Source organism: Anomalospiza imberbis, chromosome 18 (genome assembly GCF_031753505.1).
Source record: "Anomalospiza imberbis isolate Cuckoo-Finch-1a 21T00152 chromosome 18, ASM3175350v1, whole genome shotgun sequence".
NCBI lineage: Eukaryota > Metazoa > Chordata > Aves > Passeriformes > Viduidae > Anomalospiza > Anomalospiza imberbis.
Genome location: NC_089698.1, coordinates 10,249,201 through 10,269,251, shown reverse-complemented (window position 1 = coordinate 10,269,251; position 20,051 = coordinate 10,249,201). Strand labels below are relative to the sequence as shown.

Here is a 20,051-nt window from a genome sequence, read left to right as displayed (position 1 = left end):
CGGCCGACTTCATAAAAGTATATGAAAAGTAGTTAACAAAAGGGTACTTCACAAAGAGGGGAATGCAAATGCAACCTCCTAGATAACTAATTAACTGAAGGAGGCAGACAAAGGGGAAGCAGCTTCCCATCTGTGGAAAGAGATGTCATTTTGTGGAGGCTCTAATTAGTTCTGCCCCGTCCCGCAGCCATTCAGTTGCGGCGCTCACAGGCTGCTCCTGTTCCGCAGCTCTTCGGGCTCTCCAGGTACTCAGGGGGAGAGCAAAGCTGGGGGGAAAGCTGCTTCACCTTGCTAAAGTCCCCATGAGGGTCGTGTTTTCAGCAGGGACCCAAGCAGCAAGCAAATCTGGGGTTGTTTTTTGGAGGTGGCCTGTGCAGCCATCCAGAGCCAGCCAGTGCTATCCAAAAGGAGATCACAGAATCACAGAATAACTCAGGCTGGAAAAGACCTCGAAGATCATTGAATCCAACAATTAATCCAGCACTGCCATGTCCACCACTAAACCCATGGAGAGGGATTTCTTTCAGGGGGCTGTGGATGCCCCATCCCTGGAAGTGTCCCGAGGTTGGTTTGGATGGAGCTTGAAGGAACCTGGTCTAGTCCTGCCCAAGGCGTCCCTGCCCATGGCAGGGGGGGGTTGAACTCAATAATCTTTATATTCCCTTCCAACCCAAACCATTGTCTGATTTCCCCCGCTCCTTTCCAGCCAGTTTTGGGCACAAGCATTAGGTTTTGCCACCCCCGAGCTTTGGGATGTACCCCTGCTTTGGACTAAGGTACAGCTCACATGGACGGGCTCTCCAGGGAATGTGGCACCTGGAGGGAGCACTCTGGGGTCCATCCCCACTGTGCCACCGCCCCCATCTGCCCCTTTCAAGTTGTTCTCTCCCAACATCCAGCTTTTCTTTTGCCCCTCTGCCTGCGAGGGTCCCTTTGCAACCCCCAGGCTGCAGAGCTCAGCAGGGTTAACGCTGAGCGGGGCGTACCATGGGAATTAGTCACCACTGGGACCTCAGTCAAGTGTTTTATTGAATGCCCTTTTCCAAAGACATTTGTACTTGAAAAAACCTGAAGAATTATGAGCTCCCTGCTAACAGACGTGACTCAGAGGAGTGGTGGGCACACGCCACTTAAGTGAGAAGTGTCTTCTGCAGTGTGGGTGAGGAGGAGAGAGGGGCTGCTGACAAAATGGGTTTTGTAGGGAAGAACACCCAAATGGCTTCAGTTTGTGCTGCCAACAGCTTTGCTACAGCAGCAGTGGCTCAAATTACTGATGGGGAGAGCCCACCGGTGAAACTGCTCCCAAGGGCTTGGCCAAGGTCTGATGTGCCCTGTTCTCAACTACCAGCTCTGGCATTCAGTGCATGGAGCAAATCTGTGCCCAAAACACAGAGCAGGACAATGTTCTGCTACCAAAGGCCACCCTGTCCCTCACAGTGCTGTCCTGCCCCTGTGAGTGCCAGGAACTCACCCCTGTGAATGCTCAGCAAGAAGTTCATGGGACACTGCCAATCCCCTGGAGCTGGCTTTGGACACCACGTGCCTTTGCCAGGCATTACCTGTGACCTGCCTGGTGCACAGGCTTGTGCAATGAGCACCAGGAGCACAGATATGTGGGGGATGCCCAAGTGCCTTTGCCAATCACAGCAGGTCACTGTGGGGACATCGTAGGAGCTGGGAAATTTACAGAAAAAAAAAAGATATTTGAGTTATCCCTTCTCAAGACATCATTTCCCACCTGCATCCAGCACTGGCATCGCTGGAAATTACCAGACTGGGCACTGTCAGCAGCCAGGAGATGCTGTGCAGAGTGAGGGGGACCAGAAATGAAGTTTATAGGGATACAGCCTTGAACTTTCTCCGGACTGACTTCTAGTGCATTACCGGAATGGCGGGGATCGGCTGCCAAGCGGAGGCATTTGGAAATCCTCCCAGCTCTTTCCCAAAGTGGATGAGGAGGAGGAGTTGCCTGAGCTGAGCTGGGTTCCTCCAACCCCTGTGAGGCCCCCGAGGGACTGGCTGGGAGAGGGGACCTGTGGGACCCAGATGGTTGGGACAGGAAGGGTGACTTTGCACAATGCTGTGCCTTGGTGACTCGTGACACTGCAGCAGCTGGCAGAGGCTCCCTGGAGCTGGCTGCACCCGGGTATTATTAGACCAGATGGTTTTATTTCTGCTCCAGCCAAAGTTCAGCTGGTGCAGTTTGAGCTCTGATGCTGTGATGGGTGCTGGATGCATCCTGTCCCTCCAGAAACACTTGGTACTGACAGTCACCATGTCCTCCACGTGCCACCACCCAGCCATGCAGCTTCCTACAGCTGGGTATTTCCTAATCCTCCTTTTGTTATCACTAGAAAATAAGAAAAGCAATGACCATAAATGATACTAAGCCAGGTCACACAGGGCACCAGCTCTGCCAGATGATATAACCCTCCTTACTTACATTCCCTAGGGAAATTTCCTCCCCGCTTTGCAGAGCTTGAGCTCTCAGAAATCCCTTTGCTACTCTCCTACCAGGAAGGTTGAGGGGAATGAAATAAGAGCCTACAGATCATCTCTACAAGCTGCAGCACATTCCTGTACTCCTCTGGGGTCAAGCACCACCTCCCCCTGAGACTGGCCCAGCCCAGGCTTGCAGAGGAGGGAAGCAGGGAAGAAGCAGGGCCAGGAATTAGCAAGGGAAAGCAGCTGGGCAAAGCAGGCACTGCTAGGAGTGCAGAGAGACAGGGATCCCTCTGTGCCATCCCAGCATCTGCTGGCATGGGGGGCGTTTATCCGAGCCACTGAGCAGCAGTGCCTGGCAGGCACAGAGCCTGCTCCTTGGAGCTGCTCAAAACTTCCCCCAGAGCCTGCGCCCGGGCTCGGCTTGGGAGGAGACATGGAAACATAGAGGGAAAGTCAGTAAGAGCTCTTCCATTAACACCATTCCTGCCAGGCCCAGGGAGGCTGGGGTTTTGTCAGATCGTGTTGTCACCGTGACTTTGCTGTTTCCGAGCCTTGTAGAGATTCTTCCCAAAAGCACAACCGCCCCCTCACCCGCTTCCCTTTCAATCCCCAGCTATTTTTATTTCACTCTTGAGATAAAGCTGCATGTGTGGAGGAGGTATTTACACACACATGAGAAAGTATTGATGCACATAAAAATAACCTGATGATTTGAGAAAGACTTTTCACTTCCACAGAGCTCTCTGTTCCCTGTTCCATTATAAAGATAAAATGCTGGAGTTATTGAGGCTTGTGGGAGGTTCAGCATTGCTCTCAGTGTGGATGCAGAGAACATTCTCTCTGCTCATGCACAGGGTCTGCAGCTGGGGGAAACAGGCACTGGGTAAGTGCTCAGGGGGAAAAAAAAGTGAGATTTTTATGTTCTTAAGAAGTTTATGGCTCGCTGTGAAGGAGATACAGCAGAGATTAATTCCTACAGAAACCCTCCCATATCCTTATTTCATTCATGACACATTTCCAGATGTGTAAGTGCCTGTCTTCACATTGCTTTCATGTTTGAAATACCTTTTTTAAGGGAACAAGGGAGGAGGAAGGTAAGCACCCAGTGCCTCCAGCTACAAGCTGATGCTGCCTGCTCTGGGAGCTCAGCTGTGCCCAGGTGTGGGGGCGATGCAGCACCTGCCCATCCCATGGGGTGTGCAGGGGGAGCAGCAGGTGGGTGAGCCCCTGGGCTGCTCACCTCATGGGATGCATCTAGCCTCCACTGATCCCAAATTTGGGATCCATTGGGCGAGGCCACCCTCTGAGCAGCACATGGACTGCGGAAGGAGTGAGCTCACACAGCGAGGCAGGCAGGCCCAGCCTGGCTCAGGGAAGCATCTCTGCCAAAACAAGACACTCCTGAGCCCTGGGGCCGTGCTCTCGGTGTCCCTACAAGCCACAGCACGTCAGGACATCGCTGCATCGGGGCTGCAGGAGCCAGGGAGCAGAGCTGAGCAGTACAGAACATCCCTGTTCATACAGAACATCCCTGTGCTTGGGCTGGCTGCGCCAGCCTTGTTGTGGCTCTCTTTTGAACAGGCTGCCACACGCAGCATTCTCGGAGACAAGAGACAGCCTCGTTGCACTGACAGCGCTCCACCACATGGTATTACTATTATTATCCGGGTTTGTGGGTATAATAGATAACACACCAGCCCTCCCTCTCCAAAATAACCTGCCGTTGGGAGCAATTTGGAGCGCAGATTGGGATGTTTGCTGAGCATCCCACGCTGTGATAAAGGAGGCAGCGCTGTGTCCCACCGGCAGCGAAGCTGTGGCTGCACACCCTCGGCTGCGGGACGGCTGTCTCCAAATCACAGGAACAGAGAACAGCAAAAGGCAGCGCTCCGGCAGAGCCTGCCCAGCCAAGGTTGTTTAAAAATACCCAGTCCCGGCCCCCGTGGTTTCTGCAGCTCTGCTGGGAGTCGGGAAGCCCACGCTGGTGATGAGCAGGTGCTCCTTGCAGGCTCAGCCCTTTAAAAAAGCTGCTGGGATCTTGCCCAGGATCTCTTCTCCCAAAATCTAAGCCAGATCCCAGCTGGGAAGCGCTCTAAAAAAACACACCCACATGCCCTGGCAGTGACCTCCATTTGGTGTTAAGCACAAAGCCACCTCACCACCCATGGGGAACACCACCCTGCCTGCTGATGGACCCATCTGCTGGGATGAATCCGACAACGCTGGAAAGAATTTTAAAAGGAGTATGTAAAAATAGCGTGCCCGGAGATGGGCTGGAGGCAAAACTGCCCCAGGGGACCAGCCTGGATGGGGCTGGAAGCAGCAGCTCCTGACCCAGCTGGGGGTGCAGGTGCTGCCCATACTGAGGCTTCCCAGGCCACTGGTGCCCTCCAGCACAAGCAGGGATGGACAGGGAAAAGGCTTCCCAGGCATGCCAGCACTGCTCCCCTGTCATCCCCAGCACACTCCCCCGGCAGGAGAACAACCAAGGCTGGAATATTTGCTGCTATTGCTCACGGTGTCCCCTGAGCCCATCCCGGGGAAGTGGGACCCGTCCGAGGGGACAAACCAGCCCGCGCACGTTTCCTGGGCCCTGACTCACCCAGCTTAAGTAAACAGCCAGGTAAACAGGCTCGATTTACTTTCAAAACAAAACCAAGGAGCCACAAAGTTCCTCCATCAGTTCCTCCTCCTTGAGTAAGGACGGTGTGTAATCCTTGGCATTTGTCCTCCAGGCGCTTCCACAAGGTGCCAGCGCTTTAAACCTGGCAGCCACTAGAGACAAAGTGACATATTTAGCTCAGGAGTGAAAATGCTGCTCGCCTGTGAATGCCAAGGAGCAGGAAAAACAAAAAGGACCTGCGAAGGAAATGCCTGCTGCTGGGGAGGCTCCGAAACCTCACCTCAAAGAGGCACGGAGAGCCTGTCCCTAAGGCAGAGCAGCTCTGGGCATGGCTGGAATTAGGGAGATTTACAGCCAAATGCTCCATTTGTGCACTTGAGGGTCTCTGCATCCTGCAGGAGGTGGCTTTCCAAGGAGAAATACAGCTCCAGACATGGCATTGCACTCCCACTGCACCCCCCGAGGCTGAGCCTTGACAGCCGAGGTTTGCTTATGGCTCCTCTGTTAGAAATGGGTTTGGGCAGCCCTCCAGAAATTCCTGTCCCAAAAGGCACCTTCCCAGGGAGCTGTGGAGGAGCCCTGACCTGACCCTGCTGGGTTTGGGATCTCTGGGTGTTAAATGCCCTCAGACGAAGCCATTTCCCAAGGCATGTGCTGTAAGGATCTCACTGTTTGATGGCTCCTCTTATGTCATTTCAGTAGCAGGTGGTGGAAGTGGGGGGAGGGAAAAAACCTATAAAATGTTTAACATCCCTTTAGCTTCGATTTATCTGAAGAGAATCCAAACAGCACAATTTCCTCCCGCCATCTGGGTTCCACTTTAAAAGATGCTTTCTCATATCATTGCAATTTCAGAAAATCTTGTTGTACATCTATGGAAATGCAAGATGCTTCCCCTAAATTGTGCATCAGCGTGAAGCTTTTTAAACCTCAACAGCAGCTATGATATATTTTGACAGCTCCCAGACGGCTCCTGAGAGAATTTCCCTGTTCCAACACTACCCGTGCAGGGGGGCTCAGCTTTGGGAGCTGCAGTCCTACAAGGCAAAGCTCTCTGCTTGGTTTTGTACCAATTTCTGCTTGGTTTTGTCTTGTTTTGCTTCAGCACTGGGAAGAAGTTTCCCTTGCAGATCTCGCCTGAACACTTGGAGCTGCAGGCTCACATGTGTTCATCATGTGTATTTCCCACTCATGCACCCCAAAATAGCTTAGAAACACATTAGAAACTCCAAAACTGTAGAGACATCTCAAAGGTCCTGATAAACATCCTGCAAGTGGGGAGTCTGGAAGAGGAGAAAGGCTCCAGTGATGTCCCTGCTGCTCTCAGCCTTTCCTAGACACCCCAAACAACAGTAGGGATCCAGCTCCACAGGAGAGGGCAGGCATTTTCTTCAGCACCCCACTCCCAGGGGAGACTCCCAGCCCTCGGCCAGGTGAGAAAGACACCCCAGGATCCAGCTCTCAGCCTTGGCTTTGCTGAGCTCCCTGAGCTTCAGCCCTACCAGCCACCTGTGAAAGCATCCAAACTCAAACACTGCTTCACAGCCAGAGGAAGTATCGGTGCTGGGATGCCCGACATGGGACGAATGAGCTCTGACTCCAATGATTTCAGAAGGCTAATTAATTACTTTATTATATTATATTATACTATAACTATATTACACTATGTTACACTGACAAGAACTATCACTAACTAGAAAAACTCGTGAGCTCTCCTGAGAGTCCCGACACACACATGGATCCAATTGGTCAATGAATCCAAATAACCAGAATCCAATCAAGCAATCACCTTGGGTAAACAATCTCCAGACCACATTCCACATGGGCACCAACAGCGAGCGAGATAAGAATGGTTTTGATTCTCTTGTCTCTGCTTCTCTCACAGCATCTCTCAGGAGAAGTCTTGAGAAAGCCAAGTCTCTCTCTGTTCAGAGGGCATGTGAATACCACAAGGAAGTGCCCCAAGAATGGGTTAACACAGGTTAACACAGGCCAGGGGTGTTTGGTGTCAGTCACCTTAGAGCTTAATAATCCCATAAACACAGCAGAGTACCTCTGGAGCAGCCAGTTCATCCAGGGGATGAGCTGTGCCTGGCAGAGATGGGACAGGGGGTGACTGCCCACTCCTCCTGCACAGGGAGAGCCACGGGGCTCAGAGCTGGGGTGAAACCAGGACAGGGGGTCCAAGGAGCCCCCACCATGGAACTACCACAGCACTGCTCACCCCAACACACCCCCACTGCTGCCTGAGTCCCACAGCCCCAGCCTGCACAACAGGACAGCCCCAGGATGGAGGAGTCACTCTCTCCCACTCGGGGACACACAGGCATTTGAGAACAGTGGAGATTTTGGTCTAAAGCCAGAGGCCTTGCTTATTTTTGAAGATATTAGTGATTTTTTCCCACATGGCTCCTGCATGGCAAAGAAGGGTCCCATAAGAAAAGCTGGAGCTGACACTGAGCCAAACCCCTGCCACAGACAAGCAAAGTTTTTGTCATCAAAAAACCTCAGATTTTGGAGGGGTCTGGTAGCTCACCTAGAGCGTGGACTAAACGTGGGTTTGGTAAACACAGGACCGGGTCTAAACCTGGCATATCAAACCTGGATGGATCTAAACCATGATCCTGTCTCAGAGCAAGAAGCCCTGTCTTGAGCAATTTCTGCCATGCACAGTTCAGGGAAATCAGGGACATTTCCAATGGAGAAATGGGTTGTCCCTGTGGGACCAAAAAGCCCACACCACATCACAAGAGCCTCAGTTTCCCCAACAACACCTTGAAACCAGGATGCATCTTTCAGGTTTGCCCCAATGCCACCAGAAAGCAGCTCTGGGGACTCAGGTGGGTGCTGGTTCTGTGATGTTCTTCCCAAATCTGCCTCCAGCAGGATGGAGCCCCGTGCAGCTTGCTGGGAGGAGTTGGAATGCTAAGCACGCCTTCCCGACGTTCACCCTGATTTTCAGAAATTGCATTAAATCAGTATTGCTGCAAATTGCCCTCTTTTTTTGGCTCCAGCTTGATGTAAAAAGGAAAACAAATGGAGTTTTAAAATGCAGCTAATCAAGGAGTTAAAGAGAGGTTAATCCTAATGGATTAATCAACTCGCAGGAGGATGGGAAGGAGGCTCGGGTGAGAAGGAGCAGAGAAGCAGCCAAGCCTGGTTCCTCCTCCCAGGGGTGATGGAAAGGTTCAGGGGGACTGTGGAGACAGTGGTGATATTGCTTCTTCCACCTGGCTGGATCCAGCAGAGGAATAATGTGTCCTGGACTTAGGGATATCTTCCCCGAGAAAACGGAGCCCTTGATGCATCTGTCATCATCCCCTGAGGAAAAGATGAGGAGTGTTTGACATCACCACCCTCACCTACAGAAACCAAGAGGTGACAAAACCCAGGACGTGGGGAGGCCCTGACTGGGCTGTCCCAAGGCTTTCAGCCACTGCCTGCACCCACCAGGGCTGCCCTGACCCCCCTGCAAGGTCCAGCCTGTGGCTCCTGCCACCAAATCCAAACATCCTCCTGCCCAAACCATCAGCATCTGCCTCCAGCACAGCCAGGCATCCTCCATGGGACAAAGCCTCTATCTTGGCAGCTAATTGGGCTTAGGCATAAGAAGGGCTTGAACATCATTAGTGGCAGTGAAAGCAAGGAGGTTTAAAGAAGGTTATTAATGATGTACACGCTGTATACAGCAGCATAATCACCCCCAAAAATATTAGATCCATTAAGTATCATTATCAAGGCCTGGAGCTAATGATTTAAGCTTAATGAAACCAATACATTTCTCCAGCACTGGCAGCAGTGCTCATCCCTCGGAGGGAGGTGGCAGCCGGGGAAGGCTCGAGCAGTGCTGTCCCTGCAGCTTCACTGCTGCACCAGTGCCCTGCTGGCTCTGGGCTCTCTGTTCCCCAGAGCTGAGCTGTCACCCTGTTCTTCTCAAAGTTTTAAAGTTCTTTTAAAAGTTTTCTATACCTTCTGGTGTTTACATATTTCTACTAAAGTTCTCACACACTATTCGTGTAAATAATGCTAGTTTTGCATTCTTCTTTGTAGGAAGAGAAAACTGATAGACTGTTAGTTTAACCAGTGTGGGTGGAGAGGTGACAATTTCACCCTCCAATCCACTGTCACTTTTAGAATTATATATATTAAAAAGTCAAAAATAAATCTTCCTCTTTTCCTTTTTTTACATCTTAAGTGAATGTGTGAGTTCTTTCGTGTCATTGTACAACACTGAGCCCCCTTCCAGGTGCTTCCAGCAGTGATTCACTCTCTTCAGCATCGGCCTTTTGCTTTGGCAGCTCCAAGACTTTCTGCTCAATGGTTTGGAAGGGAAAGGACCCTGAAGACCTCCTGATTCCATGGGCAGGAACACCTTCCACCAGGCTGCTCAGAGCCCCATCCAGCCTGACCCTGGTGGGGCACTCATCCCACACCTCCCTCCTCTCCTTGTTTTGAGCAGCTCTTGGAGACCAGAGGAGAAATGATTTGGAGCCAAGGCGGCTGCGATGATCTCACTGCTAATTACGCAGAGAAGTCATTTTGCTGTGGCTGTGGTGATGAAGTGATATGAGAGGAGCAAAACCCCACAGCCACTTTGTGCATTGCAAATTAAACAGAAATAAAACCCAAAGTGAGCAAACCCAACACCTCAACCTCTGTGAGCCTCTGTGGGTGCTGTGCTACCCCCAAACCCACTGCAATTAGGGACAGGCAGCTCAGGCTGGGACACAATTCAAACTGCCATCAGCTCCACTTTCCTCTTTGTCCATGTGTGTTTCCCACCCTGGTGCCAGCAGCAGGATCATTGCTGCAGCAGGACTCACCATCATTTTAAAGGGGAGCTGGGGATTAGCACCATCCTTATTAAAACCACTCACTCACACCTCATTTTACCTTCCCACTGGAGATGATTTAGCTTGATTTATTCTAATTAGTTGTAATTTATTGTTTTAATGAGCTCTTCTGCAGGCTTTTTGTGCTTCATAACCACCCTCCGTGGCTGCTACAATGCATTTCAAGGAGGTCTTTTAATAAGGAAAGGTTTCCAAGGCTGCCTTGGATAGGGAGGTTTTTTTGGAGTATAAAAGAATCAAAATGAAGCTGAAATTTTCCTCTCCTCCAGGATGGGTTTACTGGGGAGCATCTGGCTGGGAGCAGGAGGCTGCACTTCAGCACTTCACCCAAATGGCAAGAGTCCCCTTAATTATCAGCAGCATTTGCAACTGGGTTTAAAGACTGACAAAAGAAAAACAAATGGGAGAAAATTCTCCTTCATCCTGCTGCAGCTCTGGAGCAGGGAATTTGGGCCTGGAAGGTGCTGCTGCCCAGAGGCAGCTGCAATTCCATGGATAGGTCAGGGATGCTCAACCAGGGTCACCCACACTGCCCAGCCAGGAGGGTCTGTGCTGCTGGGGGGGTCACGGGGCCTCAGAGCCCACCCAGTCCCCTCCTGGGGTGGACACAGGCAGAAGCATCCGGGACACGCTGCCATAATCAGCATTGCTTTACCCACAGAGATCTCTCCTCCCCTTCCCTCTGCTGGGATGGGTGAAGCTGCAGGAACTTCTTGATCTGCTCCCAGGGGTGGCTGGGCCAATTTGTGGCTTTCCAGCCTTTAATTTGGGAGGGAGAGAAAGGCCATCTGGTCAAGTGGGTTATTTCTGTGACATTGGGGAATTTCTTCTTCCATTAGGGAAAAAAAGTCATTTTTTGCTTCTCTGTCCCCACGGACATGACATGGCTAAGTGTTCCCTTTGGAGACATCCAAAATAAAGCAGATGAGATTCACTTTGCAAGTAGAGACAAAAACTTCATGAAAGCAAAACCTTCAAAGGAGGAGAAACTCCCAAAGAAAAGCATGAAAACCCCAAATGGCTTCAGCTACAGCAGAGAAACACCTGGGTGGTTACAGGATATTTTCTCAGGGAAAAGGGACTGGCTTGAACTGAAGCAGCTGAGATTTGTGTGAGAAATAGTGAGAAACCCTTGGGGAGCCAGGGATGCTCTGGAGGGCTCTGGGAAGGAAAAACTCCTGGAAATATTACAGCAAATCCCCTGTGCAAACCCAGATGGAGTCACTGCAGCAATGGGAACAGCTGCCAAGAGAGCCTGGAGAGCTGCACGTGTCCGGGGGGGCCAGGGGAGCTCTGCATCCCAGGGACTGAGGAGGAGGATGCTGGAGGAAGTCAGGCTGAGCTCCTGCGTGTGCTGAGGCTCCCAGAGGGGCTAGAAAGCACAACCAACCCCATGAAACAACAAAGGGGTCTCTGTGGACACCCCAGGACACCACAGCATGATCCAACAGGTAGCAATGAGAGACATCAAGGGCATCCCTGCAGGGTGAGCCAGCAAGAGTGTCCCAGTCCATGGGCACATGAGCTGGTGAGGGTGAGGCTCCCCAGAGCCGGGGTGGACACAGCTCTGGGAGCTGCTGTGCTGGCCACTGGCCACAGCTCTGCCCAGCCACCACCTGCTCCTGCCACAGGGGCTGGGCAGGTGGAAAATTAGATGAACCCCGTTCTTCTAGGAGAAGAGACCAGGTCTCTGGAGGTGCCTGGTGGGTCTGGACAGCTCTGGAGCTTCTTGTGGATTATTTACCCAGCTCCACATGCTGCCAACCAAAATAAATCAATTCAGCTTTTGCTTCCATTTTAGGCAAATAAATCCTCTGGGACGGGCTGGGAGCTGGTGCCCTGCTGGGAGCCACACGCTCCCCATCCCAGCCCTGGTGGGATGCAAGCAGGACTCGGAACCCCTTGGGCCCACTGCCCCATGTCCCTGCCTTGCAGGGGGCAGGTGGTGCTCCACAGCTTCCTTGGCAGCTTGGGACAGACAGCAGGACACAGGCAGGAGGTTTTCTGAGCCTCCTGCCACCGAGCTGCCTGGAGAGCTCTCCCACGCCTTGGGTGACCTTATCCTTATCTCCTCACGTCCTTCAGCCCCTCACAGCAGCCAGTTGGAGCAGCAGGTCCTCCAAGGCCAGTTTCCCATGATGTAGCCTCTTATCTCATGGTGCTGAGCCCTCCCCACCAGCCCGTTCCAGCTCTGTGTTGGCAGCACTGGGAATCACCCGCTTGTGCTGTGGGAGGGATCACCAAAAACTTTTCCCAAAACAAAAAAGCTGTATGGACCATCCACATTTCCCTCCAGCTGCCCAGGAGAGCTTTGCTGGGACTCCTCAGAGGGAACCTTGCAAGCTCATGGTCCTGAGATGCATCAGGAACTGCTGGATTTCCACCTCAGCCCCAACCCCAGAATTCCTCTCCTGGAACAAGCACTCTCCTTTCTCCTGCCCCATCAGTGCCAGTTACAAATTGCCCAGCATTCAACTACTTAATCCCACCAGCTCTACAGGTAGTACACAAATTTGTGTATTTGATCAGAACTGGCTTCTTAGAAAGAAAAAAAAAGAATCTTCCAAGCACCAGCTCCTGTCTCCTGCCCATCCAGGATGCTGTGCTGGCAGCATCAGTGCTGCTTCAAGAGCAGCACGCAAAAGGCCAGATTAGGACGGCTCCTCTGTCTCCTTCAGCAGAGAAAATCATTTGGTCTAGGATGATGTGGATATTGGTGAGTCTAATGCTGCCCCAGGAGAAAAAAGGGAGCACTGTCCTCCTGGAATGATTGGGACAGGGCTGGCAGAGAGGTGCTGCTGTGGCTGGGCTGCCCTGTGCAGTGTGAACTGCTGATAATCACAATCCTGCCCTTTCTCCCTTGTGTGAGAGAGGTCCCAAAATGCACAGCCAGGATCTCAGCCCCTCCTGGGCTCCCTCAGGCAGCCCCAGGGTCAGACCCACAGGATGCCCACTGCTCCCCTCCTGGAGAACGCTGCCCTCAGTCAGAGGCTGCACCACGCCTGTCCCTTAGAGCTGCTGCTAAGCCCTGAGCCGTGATGTGTTCTGACACACCTGGCAGGCTGTAACTGCTCCAAACCCACAGAAGTGATGTCACTGCAGCGTGGCCTCCACTGCTCTGTGCTATGGGGCTGGAGGCTCCAAACCAACATCTGACACTCGAGGGAGGGTGAGCAAACTGCTCCCAGTCCCCAGCAGCCCCAGCTCTGCTCCCTCTGGAACCCCAGAAACACAGAGATCCCACTCCCTCTCCTCAGACACAGAGGGAGAGGCTGGTGCAGAAGTGCCTCAGTGTTTCCAACCCGATTTTTGCATTTGCAGAAACACCGGTAGGGATTACTTGTTTAAAACCTCCTTTGCAGGGATAATCAGATCATACTTGAAAAGAGCCTCCGGATCTCCAGTTACAATTATTTCATTAGGATGTGATACTCCAGACCATCCAAGAGCTTGGGAAGCTGCTGTCTGCACAGGCCCAAGCACGCTGCCCATGGAAGAGGTCCTTAGTGCTAATTGCCAATGCCAACCCCAGCCATTAGGAAATTATTGCTAATGCAGCTGACAACAGCTTTTATAAGACGCTATTAAGGAATTCATCAGAGAGCAGAACCAAATAAAGCAAAAAGCTATTAAAGAAAAACAAAACTCACCCCAAACTGCAGGATCAGCAGGAGCAAGAGCAGGAGCTGTTGTGTGAGTGCAGCAGCCCCAAAGCTGAGCCTGGAGCTCCCTTTGTCCCAGCACTGCTGTTGCATCAGCCTGGGGCCCTCCCCAGATACCCCAGGACGGGAGAGTGGCTCAGCAGTGGCTCATTCCCCCCTGGCAGCTCCCTATGGAGTCACAGCCGGTCCCCTGCACCTGCAGCCCTGCCCAGGGAACCATCCTGTGCCAGACATGGGTGCAGGGCCAGGACAGGGGTGCAGGGACATCCAGCCAGGGTGCTGAGCCTGAGCGTGTCCCCAGGTACCCCCAGGGTCCTTCTATGAAAGGGGAAAAGTTGAGGTTGGGTCTGGGGATATTTTTTCAAAAGTCTGATAAAAATAACTCTTTGAAAGGGTGAGGAAGAGGAAGGACAATTTGTGCTAGAGAGGTGTCACCCACAGGGCCTGACAGCTCCAAGTGGCACAAGGACACAGGGCTGGAGCTGTGACTCATGACTTTTTGGCGTTCCGTGTCGGTATCACATTTCGGGGATTATATTTTATTCATAAAAATTGCTGTGCTCACAGCCATGCCTGGCAGAGCCAGAGAGGCTGAGCTTGGGGCTGGCTGTGCTCTGCACCATCGGGGGGTCCCAGCTCTGGAACAGCTGCTGGAAGTTAAATATAATCTGCACAACTCGGTGAGAGTGCCCAGGTTCCCCTCCAAGACCTGGAACGTGGGTGCCTTCGTGGCACACGGTGCTGGGCCAGGGTTTACAGCACGAGGTGGGTGTTGTTGGTAACCACATCCCAAATGAGCCAGAGCAGAACACGTGAGGCTGTATTTTTAACTCTGAGGTCCTGGTAACATGGAAAACTGGGTGCCTGGCCCAGGTGCTGCACAGATCGATGGAAAATCTCCTGCCTCCCATCGACAGCTCGGCTTTGCTAAGCCCAGGCACTGCAATGGGTTGGCAAATGGGGCTTTGCCCCTAGGAATGGTTTTAAGGCTGTGCCCAGAACCCAGCAGACACCATTTGCCATTCCGCTGGGAAGTGCTTCCCTGTGGAGCTGCAGGTGGGGAGCTGGCATGGTGAGATGGAAAAGGGGATGGGGCAAACCCAACTTTCCCAACTCACAGCCTGGTTTAGCATCCCCAAGCAAGAAGAACATTTTTAACGCCCTGAGGGGCTAAGGCCGGGATGAGCCCATGGTCCTTGCCAGGCCCGATGCCTCCGCAGCACAGTGGTAGCTGGGACTTGGAATTCCCCCATCAGTGCAGGCATCCCACACATCTCTCTTGTCCTTGCCTTCAGGGGGATGACCTGTGCCAAGCTGGGAGGTGGCACACAGTGACATTCCCCTCGTCCCCACCACCCTCCCGCAGCCCTACGCCCACCCCACCGGCTCAGCCGAGACAAGCAGAGGCTAAGAACATCAACTGGGTTTTATTCCTCAGGTCTGACAAGTAAAAGCACAAATTCTCTTTGGAAATAAGGAAAAGAAAAAAAAAAAAAAACAAACAACACCAAAACCCCAAACCAACGTTCAAAGCACACAGACCATTTCTCAGGATGGAGGCCACGCCATCAAGCTCCGTCGCCGGATGCGTGTCCTTCGCAGAGATGTAGTTTAAAAAAAAAAAAAAACAACTCATGGAGGAGGAAAGACAGAGCTATGGGTTTCCATGTCAATTTTAAAGAAAAAAACAGGCCCTTTTTTTGCTATTGTTATAAATATCCCATCCGAGCAACTCGGAACAAACAATAACCATAAGGAGGAGCATCCTTTCTGCTTGGCCCCGTGGGCACAAAATCTCTACCGGCACCTCAGACCGCTAGAAGCCCTCGGGGACGGTGGCTGGCACCCGGTGCGTGCCCCGGCTCTCAGCTGGGGTGGCGGGTGCTGCCATCCCTGCGAGCGGCACCCGTCACCCTTGCCCGAGGCTGTCAGGACGCCGCGCCGCAGGGGACCGGGGAGCGGGGGAAGGGGACAAGGGACGGGGGTGCCGGGGCGCGGGAGGGCCGCGGGTGGCTGCTCAGGTGCAGGTGGCCTCCTGGCTCTCGACGGGGATCTCGCTGCCGCTGCTGCCCTCGCCGTACTGCTGGTAGGGGGGGATCTGGGGCGCCTCGATGATCAGCAGCCCCTCCGGGGACAAGGAGGCGAACACCGTGATGGGATCCACCTCGTAGGGCAGCCTGAAGGGGGGCAGGAAAGACGCGATGGGTTAGGATGCTGCATCCCCGGTGGATCCCGATCCTCGGAGCCCCAGCACGCGGGGACCCAGCGGTGCCGAGGCAGCAGCCCCGGCGCCCCGGCAAAGCCTCTGTTATTACTGGAGCGCCTGGGAATGTGCGGGGCATATTTAGAGGCGGCTCCTGGCCGGCCTGGCCCCCGCGGGAGCTCTGTTTAATCTCCCCGGCAGATGTGTTTGACGGGATGTCAGCGCCGCTTGCGCCGCGCGGAGCGGAGTAAATCCCGGCCGTGCGCAGCCCACGTCAGCCGCCAGCCTTGCCCGTAAAAGGAGCCCGAGCGCCGAGCGGGAGCGAGCGCTGCTCGCCCCAGCGTTCCCGTGGGAGTTCGGGATGCACAGGGCTCCTTCAGGGTGGAAAAGCAAAGCTGCCAGCCGAGGAAACCCTTCCCATGCCCTGGGCTTTGATGCTTTTCCCTGTTAAGCGTGCGAGCCCCGCGGGTGGGATCTGCCCCCCACATCGGTCGGGGCTCGCCTTTGCGGTTGTTGTTGCCAAAGCGAGCCAAGGGTGAGTCAACGCGATAGCGATCTCACTGACATCATGGAGATGCGGGGATACGCAGGGATGTGCTCCGGGGCTGGCGGCGGAGCCCGCCCGCCGTGCCCCGCTGCTCCCCGGGGACGCCTCCTCCTCCCCGCGGCCCCGGCCGCAGCCCCGGGCGTGCAGGAGACTGACAGAGCGCCTCTAAAAAGGCCTCGTCCTCCTTTCCTTCCCTTGGGAAATCACTCTGCGGCCCGGCCCGGCCAGGCACGTGCAGCAGAAGGGCAGATTTTGGGGTGGAAACAGTCCCTGCTTGTGTGAGCTGGGGCGCGGGGACTGGCAGAGCTCGGCCAGGCCGACCGGTACCTACTGGATTTTCTTGGTGAAGTTCTTGGAGACGATCCCTCCTTCCACCTGCTGCTCCTCGTGTTTGCCTGCAGGGAAGGCCAACACCCCACATCAGCATCTTACCAGGAGATTATTTTTTCCCCAACAAACAAAAACAACTAAACCAAACAGGAAAGTTTTCCGAGCAGCTGTTTCTCTGCCCTGGTGCAAACTCTTTCTCTGGGGAGGGCTCGGGAAGCCTCTCCATGTGGAGAAAGAGATGCTAGACACAGCACAGCCACATTTCCAGTGGAAAACCAGGGTCTCACAGGCTGCCAAGAGCTGGGGCTTAAGAAAATAAACAAATAATAAAACCATTGTAGGTGGCAGCATCCCCCTTGGCCTCGATCCCCAGGATGGGTTCCTTTCCTACCCTCTGTCAGGCTGGGGGTCCCTGTACCTGGAGCATCAGCCAGAGGCTACCTGGACCCCCCCTGACCTGTGGCTTTCCCCCTGTGCTGCAGTGAGCTCGAAATAAACACTCAGGGCTGTGTTAGGTGGCAGCCCCCAGCCACCCCTGGTGATCCCAGCCCAGAGGACCAAGGCACAATGGGGGATGTCAGTGCCAGGCTGATGGGACACTGAAGGGCAGTCGTAGGCACCCCAAAAGTGCTGGACCCCACACACACTGTTGCCGACATTAATTCACTTTTCAGGGACGTGTTTCTGGCCGACTCGGAGCCGGGCTGGGCTGGGGGCTGTGAGCAGCTGCTCCTTTCTTCCCAGCCTCTCCCTCGGCCCCTTTAAAGGGAATCTCCCTCCGTGCCGACCTCACCCTGGCTATAATTAACCGAGCAGAGCTGGGGCCCCTCTTGGCCGCTCGCTGCAGGGTGCTGCCAGCCGGGGCAGAAAGCAGGGTGATTTACCCCAAAGGACACGTGTCCTTTCTCATTTTGGCAGCAAACCACCACGGCTTGTGAGCCAAATCCCCCCGTGACACACAAACTGCCTCTGGAGATGCCCCAAAGCCCTGCTGCAGCCCTCCCCTGCTCCCAAGTGGGGGGTTCTGCCGCCGCCCGAAAACAAAGGCGATTTTGGCATTTTGCAGCAACTCCTTGAGCTGGCAGTGCCACCTCCCCGGTGCCTTGGCTCTCACCTGACACCTCGACGTAGCCATCCTTGGTTTTGACCGTCAGCTCCTCGGGTTTGAAGCTGTGCACGTTGACACACACCTTCCAGGGCTCGCGGGGGAAGGGCGCGGGGCTGCGGCTCTCGGGGTACCCCCCGAAGTGGGCGCCGTAGGCGGGGGCCATGGGGGGGGAGCGGCCGAGGCCGGCGCGCAGGGGGCCCGGCCAGGTGGTGGTGAGCCGGGGCCGAGCCCAGTCGGGCCAGTCCGCCGTCAGATCCCCGGGGAAGGGCGACAAGCCGAAGTCATCGTCCAGCAGGCGCGAGGTCAGGCCGGGCTCCCGGAAAGGGTCGCGGAGGCTGCGCCTGCCGGGATAATGGCAGGAGAAGGGCATCTGGCTATCGGCCATGGCTTCCTTCGGAGGGGTCTGAGCGTGTCCCCGGGGCTCTCCAACGGAGCCTCAGCCTCTGTGCGGCTGCTCCTGGCTGCAAACTTCCCCCGGGAGCCTGTCCCGGAGGAGACGCATCCACCCCGGGTGGGACGTGGGTGCGCGGGGACGGTCCCTCCTGCCCGGCACCAGGTGAAGGACGATGAGAAAATCAATTCAGGCTGAATCACCGGGAGCTGGAGGAGCGCAGGAAGGACGGAGGGAGCTCTCTGGCCGCTAGAAAACGCTTCCTGTCTGGCTGCGATCCCAGGACTGGGGAGAGGAAAATAAAACTTCTTGTCAGGAGAGAGGAAAAAAAATCAAAACCCAAATATCCCGAGATTAAAAAGCTTCTCTCTCACTTCTCACTCTCCAGCACTTTATATGCAACTTTCCCTGCTGCTCCTGGGTGAGAGCTGCAATAAATGCCTGAGCCTGGAGCCCAGAAACTTCTCTAACCTTCCAGCCGTTGGGCGAGTACTATTTATATGGATTTCGGAGGAGGGGGGTGTGTGTTTTGCAAGTCCTGCCCTGTCAGCCGAGTATTTTGGAGAGGATGAAACAGCCGTGGAGAATTTGGGCAGTGGCAGCTGACCTCTCCCGCTGGCCCGAGGATCCCGGCTGCCACAGGGCCACGGCGCTTCGGCAGCTGCCCCAGCCCCTGCCGCCCCCTCCTGCTGCTCTGCCCGCCCAAAATAGCCCCCAAGCTCGCTCAGGGCCGGCTGCTTTCACCCCGGTGTCACCTGTTAAAAATACCGTGGTGGGGCTGAGCAAGCTGCTCCCCTCACTGTAAAGGCACGTGTCCCCACGGCACCGAGCGCCACTGTGCCGGGAAATGGGTCACTGGGGGCACCCCCAGCGCAGTGGGACCCCGGGGGTGGCTGTTTGGGGCGTGTGGGGCAGGGGGACAGATGAGCCTCTGCAGCACTGCTGCTTTGGCCATCTTCACCAGCTGGGCCCGGAGAAACATCCCCAAACTGCAGGAAGGAGAGGGACCCCGGGCAGCAGGCAGGACAGGGCGCTCACGGCGCTGCTCAGCACCTGCCTCCGCCTCCTCCTCCTCCTCCTTCTCCTCCTGGCCCCAAGCGCATGGCCCGGCCTTGCCGCAATCGCGGTGCGGGCAGGGCGAGGCGTTAATCACAGCCGCGGCCGGGCCGGTAATTACAGGGCAGCGGCGGGAGCGGGCTGCGAGCTGTGGGAAGGGGCGCGGCAGCAGCACTGGAGGGGGAGCTCCCAGCGAGCATCCACCCGGGAGACACGGCCCCGAGCCCGGCCACAGGCGGGGGTACGGCTGGCAGGGACGGGGTCCCCATGGAGGCGATCCAGGCACGGCTGCGGTGGGCAGAGGGCTGTGCTGGAGGATGGGATGTCATCAATGAGGGTGACGTTGGCTACGGAGCCACTTCCTCATGCCGCATCCTGGCTCTGCATCATGCTCCTTCTCTCCAGCATCTGCAATTTTTCTAATGGACTCTGTGGAAGTTAATTGCAGCAGGAAGGCTTTAATGCAGCACAGGGATGCGGCCGCTGGTCACTCCACGGCATTAATCACGGCAGCATCGCTGGGGACGGGGTGCTGCCTCTCCTTGGCTAGGGCAGGGCTGCCCCTCATGCACGGAGACACCTGGGCATCACAGGGGTTTCCCTGGGGTCGGAGGGGATGCCTGCGGGTGCCCGAGGAGGTCCCAGGTACCAGCCGAGTACTCCTGGTGTGGGGAGGCAGCTGCTGGTGGAGGGATTGAACATCCCCCTCCATTGTCTTGTCCTCCCCGGCTGCCTCTGCCTGGCTAGGGGCTCCTGGTGCCCGTGGGTGACAGTACAGCGACAGTCCTGGGGGTCACTGCCACACACAGCCTGAACTCAGCTGGGAGCATCTC

At 54.9% G+C, this 20,051-nt stretch overlaps 1 protein-coding gene across 1 annotated transcript; it reads right to left on the bottom strand.

The window, feature by feature from the left end:
- Positions 1-14,991: 14,991 nt before the first annotated feature.
- HSPB8 (heat shock protein family B (small) member 8) lies at positions 14,992-18,682 on the bottom strand. Its single transcript, XM_068208941.1, has 4 exons — positions 18,537-18,682; positions 17,778-18,447; positions 16,665-16,728; positions 14,992-15,760 (listed from the first exon to the last, which is right to left on the bottom strand). Exons 2-4 carry the CDS (start codon positions 18,154-18,156, stop codon positions 15,601-15,603), a joined length of 603 nt encoding a protein of 200 aa, XP_068065042.1. The 5' UTR covers positions 18,157-18,447; positions 18,537-18,682; the 3' UTR covers positions 14,992-15,600.
- Between the last annotated feature and the right edge of the window lie 1,369 nt (positions 18,683-20,051).